This window comes from Papio anubis, chromosome 7 (assembly GCF_008728515.1).
Source record: "Papio anubis isolate 15944 chromosome 7, Panubis1.0, whole genome shotgun sequence".
NCBI lineage: Eukaryota > Metazoa > Chordata > Mammalia > Primates > Cercopithecidae > Papio > Papio anubis.
The window spans coordinates 67,294,496-67,302,091 of NC_044982.1; the positions used below are offsets into that span (position 1 = coordinate 67,294,496).

Here is a 7,596-nt window from a genome sequence, read left to right on the forward strand (position 1 = left end):
TGGGATATAATTTATTTTGCACCATAGAATAACAGAAAATTAGTTCTTAATAGAATGGAAATTAATTTCCATTTACAGTAAAAAAAAAAAAAAGCTTTATATTCAATGATATAAATAAAAAATTTATATTCTAACCCTGGTTTCAGTATTTTTACATAATAAATAACACAGAAATGATTAACATTTGATAAAGTTTAGAAGAATAAATCATGATGGTTTGAAATAAGAACACTTTTTAGGAACGTCATGAGAATCAGAAAGTTCTATGTGTGAAACAGAAACTAAAAAGTAAAAGGCTTTCGTAAATAAAGGACTATCAAATTAGCCTGATGTCTTTTTTTATATGAATCAATTAGATTTATCCTTTTTTTTTTTTTAATGGGGCAGCCTTCTGAGCCAGAATAGGCTCAGAGACTCCCAGATTTATCTTTAAAAATAGTAAAAGGGCTGATTAGTTTGTTTTTGAGGTATGAATTAATATCATTTTAACTTCTGATATATTTCTATAGCAGACTGATTTTTGCTGTTTGTATATTTGTATTAAATACTATCACAAAATGCTTTGCTTCCAACATTTCTTTTTTACACCAAGCTATGCTTCATAATGCAAATATTTCTCAATGATACCAGTACTCATTTTTATCATGCATGACCACAATAAGATTTTATGTCATTTCAGAGCCCCAGTTTAGGAGGAGAAGAAGCGGGGGAAGCAAACTTACTTTCACATTCCAAGTCACCACATTTTTTCAGGTCTGCCAGCAGTTTTGTACTTTCCAGACACTTTGTCAGAGAAATAGCCAGAAGAAAGATTCTGTGGACGCCAAGTTTCTCCATGCTAAAACAAGCAACCAGGAATCCCAAGTGAGGTTTAAGCCAATTGTTCAGGTTGTAGAGATGTCAGCCAAAACAGGAGATATTTTACTCTCTTTACTAAATATAAGAGAAAAAGGGTTGAAGTTTTAAAAATTTCTTGATAACTACATTTTTCTACCGACTTGTTGGTTTAACTTGAAAGACAAACACTGTCTGTTTCCAATCTGCAGTGTCAGGTATTCCTGTAACACCTAAGGGTTTAATAATTAACAAGGATTTTTAGTTGGACTAATGTCTTATAAAGGAAGCCCTTGTAAAACTGTCTCACTTAAAGGTACCTTGTGTTCAACAAGACAGTTTTTAAGTAGGTCTCCACAAAAGCGTAGTTACCTGCAAATACTAATTTCAGTGGATAATGTACATAGTGTGTGCAAAAAGAGTAATAATTTATGTTAAAAGAATGGCTTTGAAATATCATGGTGAAAAGTATTTTTAAAAAGATTCCACTTGTATATTTAAAAACCCCTTGTTGTTACTATGCAGTTAAAACTTATTTAGTTAAGAACAATAGTTAAAATGTAGTAAGTACTTACTATGTTCCAGGTACTCTCTCAAGTAAGTACTTAAATATCTGATCTGATTTAACCTTCACACCAACTCTCTGACGTAGGTAATATTATCATCCCCACTTTTGTATATAAGGAAACTGAGGCACAGAGAGATGGGTTAAATCACTCACTCAATGGCACGTAGTGAATGGAAAAGCAATGTTAACCTAGGTACGATGAGACCCCATACTTATAACCAACCACTTGCTTTACCACCAAGAATCAAGTCATCTGCCGTGTAAAGATGTCACTCTGTCTGCAACAATACTACTCCAGAAACAGCAGGTAGAGTATTACTCCATGTTTCAAAAACTGTATGCGTATTTCTGTAAGTGGACAGAGAATGAAAGAAAGATACCTGAATAAGTGCTCCCCACATAGTGGAAGTATATAGTGTGATTTCCGGTGGTATTTTCTTCTTTGTAGTTTCCTATATTGTTTGACTTTTTCTATATTGTTTGGCTTTATTTTTTTAAAAAGAAAGCATATATCTTTTTTGGTTTGGTTTTGTTTTTGAGACAGAGTCTTACTCTAGCCCAGGCCAGCCTCCCGGGCTTAAGCAATCCTCCCACCTCTCCTTCCTGAGTAGCTGGACCACAGGCATGCAGGACACAGCTGGCTAATATTTTATTTTTAGTAGAGATGAGGTCTCGCAGTGTTGGCCAGGCTGATCTTGAATTCCTGGACTCGAGTGATCTTCCTGCTTCAGCCTCCCAAAGTGCTGGGATTACAAGCATGAGTCACCACATCTGGCCCATGTATTACTTTAAAATAAAATAAATCAGCCGGGCCCAGTGGCTCATACCTGTAATCCCAGCACTTTGGAAAACCAAGCCTGGAGGATCATCTGAGGTCAGGAGTTCAAGACCAGCCTGGCCAACATGGTAAAACCCCATCTCTACTAAAAATACAAAAATCAGCCAGGTGTTGTGGCAGGCACTTGTAATCCCAGCTACTTGGGAGGCTGAGATAGGAAAATCACTTGAGCCCAGGAGGCAAAGGTTACAGTGAGCTGAGATTGCGCCACTGCACTCTAGCCTGCGAAACAGAAAGAGAGTCCATCTCAAAAAAATAATAATAATGAAAAATAAATAAATAAATAACAAAGCTATGAAAATCCAGTCATTTGAAGGTTATTGTCACTCAAAAAGGATCAAAATCCCACATTGGAAATTTTTGGGTAAAAACTCCAGGTCTCCGTTGATTTTCAGAAACCACGGTTGTCCAATTTCATTCTTTGGAAAATATTTGTCTAAGCCCTCCTTTGCTGTACTTTTTCACTGTATTTGGACATACCAGTGGGCATACAGTTGGTCTTCTGATTCTCAGGTCAGAACCCAGCACTTGTATGATGTCACGCTCCCCTCTAGTGCCTGACACAAATAGGACAAATACCTAGCCCCTGAGCAAGCTAAAGTAAAGGCAGGACTTTTGCTTTCAAGATCCTAAGTAAAGGAAGTTTGTTTGTTGCTTTGTTTTCCAAAAACAATGATCAGTAGTAAGCCCACTCTCTCAGAGCTAAGATTTTTATATCCTTTAAAAGAATCTGATAGAGCATGCATTTCAGGATCATTTGGATCGCAACGGAGCACTGCATAGTTGTATGCAAACACATACAAAAAGGTGTAGGTTAGGTCAGGTGCCTCACACCTGTAATCCCAACACTTTGGGAGACTGAAGCGGGAGGATTGCTTGACCCCAGGAGTTTGAGGCTGCAGTGAGCTATTGTCACAATGGGTGACAGAGTGAGACCCTGTCTCTATTTTTTAAAAAAAGATGTAGGTGGGCCGGGCGCGGTGGCTCAAGCCTGTAATCCCAGCACTTTGGGAGGCCGAGACGGGCGGATCACGAGGTCAGGAGATCGAGACCATCCTGGCTAACACGGTGAAACCCCGTCTCTATTAAGAAATACAAAAAACTAGCTGGGCGAGGTGGCGGGCGCCTGTAGTCCCAGCTACTCGGGAGGCTGAGGCCGGAGAATGGCGTGAACCCGGGAGGCGGAGCTTGCAGTGAGCTGAGATCCGGCCACTGCAGTCCAGCCTGGGTGACAGAGCGAGACTCCGTCTCAAAAAAAAAAAAAAAAAAAACAAAAAAAAAAAGATGTAGGTTAGTTTCTTAAGTACCTTTGCAAATCTACAAGCTGTGTTGTTAAAGACATTTAAAGAAGGATCGGCTCTTCAGCATCAAAATGTAGCTCAGGGTTATTTGCATATTTTGTAATATTGCATATTTGCAGAGTTATTTGCATATTACCAAATCCAGTATTAAATCAAGAACATTTAGTAATTAATGTAGTTTAACTCTCCTTGTTTTTGTATTAAATATTAAAGATAATATAAAGAATTTATAGATAAATTCAGAAGTAATTGACTTAATCATGTTCTAAGTTAACAACAGCAAGAGCCCAGCAAAATCTAAATTTGGTATTGATTGGCCTGAGGGAGATTTGAGTTGAGAAAAATTTTTGCCTAAGATGCTGGTCTGGAGAGATTTGCTCCTACTAGAAATGCTCCCACACTCTTGCTACTTAATGCACTCAGATTATCTCATTTTATGTTCAGATCATTATTTAAGTTATAATTTAACAGATATCTGAAAATGTATTAGCACAATGTTGATGAACTGCCTCTAACAAAGCTGGATGAGGAGATGGCACATGAAAGGGAAAAGAGCATTTGGTTAAAAGAAACCAAAGTGTGACTTTCACTGTAAAAAATAGTCATATTAACTTAGCCAGATATTATCTAATTGCTGATGCATTTTGCAGAATATATCAAATTCATCAAATGTAATGCTAAATGTTAAAAACTGAGGAAGGTGTCATGGTAACACAACTCAGCCAGGAATACTGATTTGGAAGGCCTATACTATTCTTCACAAACCATATGGGGAGTAAGAGTACTTATTGCATAATGCTAAAGAATGAATCATCAGCCAGCCATGGCAGCTCATTCCTGTAACCCCAGCACTTTGAGAAGCCAAGGCAGGAGAATCACTTGAGCCCAGGAGTTCAAGACCAGCCTGGGCAGCCTGAGCAACATAGGGAGACCACATCTCTACGAAAAAAGACAGATTAAATGAGCCAGACATAGTGGCACATGCTGTAGTCCTAGCTACCTGGGAGACTAAGGCAGGAGGATCTCTTGAATCCAGCAGTTCAAAACTGCAGTGAGTTATGACTGTGTCACTGCACTCCAGCCTGGGTGACAGAGCAAGACTCTGTCTCAAAAATAATAATAATAATAATAAAATGAACCCTCAAAGCCACACATGTTCAGTACCTAGAGATAGAATCACAGAGCAACCCTTTCCATGAGAATATAAAGACAGAATCATGAATGCTGTCCTTCTACTGCTTGGTGATGTTATTTCTGATACTATATAGTACAGTCTTCTCTCTTAGTATCTCAGGTTTCCTAAAGTGGGAACATATTTTCTTCAACACCTGCCTGTTACTCTGGCAACTTATAAGACAGGGAAACTTAATTAGAAGGTACTTGGGATGACGAGAACTGATTAATCTAGAGGGATTTTACTGTGGATGAGGATAGAGCCTTTGGAAAGAGTTCCCATGGTATGATGTGTGTGCAGTGAGAGATAAGACCCAGGAGAGATTAAGATTTTAGTCTTGTGGGGAAGGCGTGGAGATGGCCCTCCACATCCCCTCTCCAAGATAGTACTTTCTGCCCACCTACAGGGAGTACAGTTAATAAACAGCCTCCACTGGCAGCTGTGTCAGGGCCTGCCTCAGCTGCAGAGACCTATACCAGCGCCTGCAGAGACAAATACCCAGCTCCTAAGCAAGCTAAAGTGAAGGAAGGACTTTTGCTTTCAAGGTCCTAAGTAAAGGAAGTTTGTTTTCCAAAATCAATGATCAGTAGGAAGCCTGCTCTCTCAGAGCTAAGATTTTCATATTCTTCAAACAAAATCTAATAGAGCCTGCATTTCAGGATCATTTGGCCTATGCCCTTACCCAAGATCACCCCTTCCTGGGTGATCTAGTGAATCTAGTGAATAAACAAGAGAGTACAAAGGCAGAGTCATTTCAGCCTCATGTGGGACAACCTGATGGGCATTTCTCACCCAGAGCTTCCTGTTGGGTTGACTGAGTCTTTGTAGGGCCTGCACTGCAATTTGATTTCTCACTCTGCCCAATCCTGCTATCTGCCACTTCCTTTCATAGGTTTGATCCTTTGAACCCCAAACTCTATCTCAGCATCTGCTTCTAGAGGACCTAACCTCAGAAGCTGGTGATTCACAGGCACAAAAAGAGGAGATGACAGAACATGCACATTTTGACTTGACGCATCATCTGTGCTAGTCACTCTATGGCTTGCCTTTTTGTTGTTGTTGTTGTTTTGTTTGTTTGTTTGGTTTTGATACAGAGTCTTGCTAATTTTCGTATTTTTTTAGTAGAGACGGGTTTTCGCCATGTTGGCTAGGCTGGTTTCGGTCTCCTGACCTCAGGTTATCCGCCCACCTAGGCCTCCCAAAGCACTGGGATTACAGTCATGAGCCACCATGCCTGGCCAATGGCTTTTCTTATGTTTGTTGTTTTGCATTGTTGAAGACCACATTGTAATTCTCCCACTCTTTCCCATTCTGTCTGTATCAATAAGAATTTTACCAGGGAACAGATGGACATTCAATTTTAAGGGGATAGCACTCCTCAATGATTTAGGAGAATTTAATAAAAGGACTATTAACAAAGGTGGGGACAGGGTTAAGGGAAACCAACAAAGGACGTAACATACCCAGGTAGGCAGGAATGTGACCACTGACTGGAGAGAGCTTAGGAGAGGACGGCCGAACAGGAACTTGAAGTCTTCAGTAAAGGAACTCAGTCAAGATAACCTCACCCTGCTCCCACCTTCTGACCTCCTGATGCAGCCTCCCACTTGCCAAACCCAGCCAAATGCCAGCAAATGATGGAACCCATTGAAGCAGTCCTAAAGGTCTGTGTTCCAGGGACACTGAGCAGAATGGCAGAATTAAGAGTGGATTAGGGGGAGCAAAAAGAGAATACCCCCACACACTGTCATTATTCCTTTACAAGTTGTTTCAGAATAATAGTATGCAGCATTCTTTACATCCAAGATATGTGTGTGATTTTTGCTCATCAGGGAACCAAACTGATTACTCTCATCAAGAGGCAGGAAAGAAAATTAAAGTTTGTTGAGCACCAACTTTGAACAAGTGAGCTTAATATCTCGCATACAAATCTCACCTTCTAAGATAGGTATTATTTATTGAATACCTATGATGTGTCAGGCATTCTTCTAGGGACTGGAGATATAGGAATGAACAGGACAAAGTTCCAGCTCTCATAGACCTTGCATGCTTATGAAAGGAGGCAGACAAGAACAAGTAAACAAATAAACGAGATAACTTCAGGTAGTGATAAGTTATTATGGAGAAAAATGTCTACTTAGATAAGGTTGTCTCGGAAGGCATCGCTGGAGTGACATTTGACTTAAGACCGGGGGACTGGGGAGACAGAATTACTGTGCAGAGGAAAGAATTAATGAGGAGGTTATACTTCATTGTCTGAAGCTTCATTACCCCGGATTTAAAGACAAAAATAAAGAAGGCATACAAATGCATTAGAGTATGTCAGAAAAAAATGGCCTTGGCCAGGCGCGGTGGCTCACGCCTGTAATCCTAGCACTTTGGGAGACTGAGGCAGGCAGATTATCTGAAGTCAGGAGTTTGAGACCAGACTGGCCAACATGGTGAAACCTCGTCTCTATTAAAAAAAAAAAAAAAAAATACAAAAAATACAAAAAGTAGCTGGGCATGGAGCATGTGCCTGTAAACCCAGCTACTCAGGAGGCTGAGGCAGGAGAATCACTTGAATCTGGGAGGCAGAGGTTGCACTGAGCTGAGATTGCTTCACTGCACTCCAGCATGGGCAACTCTGTCTTAAGGTAGAAATGAACTTGGCCTATATATTCAAGAAACATCAAGGCAAGTGAAGAGTAGTAGGAGATGAAGCAAGAGGCACAGACACGAGGAACACAATCATGCAGGGTCTTTTTGCTGTGGAAGTGTGGAGTGTGAGTTTTTTTCTAAGTACAATGGGAAGCCATAGGAAGTTTTAAGGAAGAGAGCAATATGATTTGTGTTTTTATCATATAACGTTCTTTTTTTGCTTTGGTAACTCCTACTTATT

At 40.0% G+C, this 7,596-nt stretch overlaps 1 protein-coding gene across 9 annotated transcripts in view; it reads right to left on the reverse strand.

The window, feature by feature from the left end:
- MIA2 (MIA SH3 domain ER export factor 2) overlaps positions 1–1,040 on the reverse strand; it is a 117,000-nt gene extending 115,960 nt beyond the window's left edge. For 3 of the 9 annotated variants that reach the window (XM_031668154.1, XM_031668149.1, XM_031668150.1), the window contains exon 1: positions 723–1,033. In XM_031668154.1, coding sequence (XP_031524014.1) covers positions 723–837 — 115 coding nt within the window. In that variant the 5' untranslated portion in view covers positions 838–1,033. Of the gene's footprint in view, positions 1–722 lie in introns of all 9 variants that reach the window. The other 6 variants (XM_031668151.1, XM_031668152.1, XM_031668148.1 and 3 more) reach the window with 4 other exon arrangements.
- Between the last annotated feature and the right edge of the window lie 6,556 nt (positions 1,041–7,596).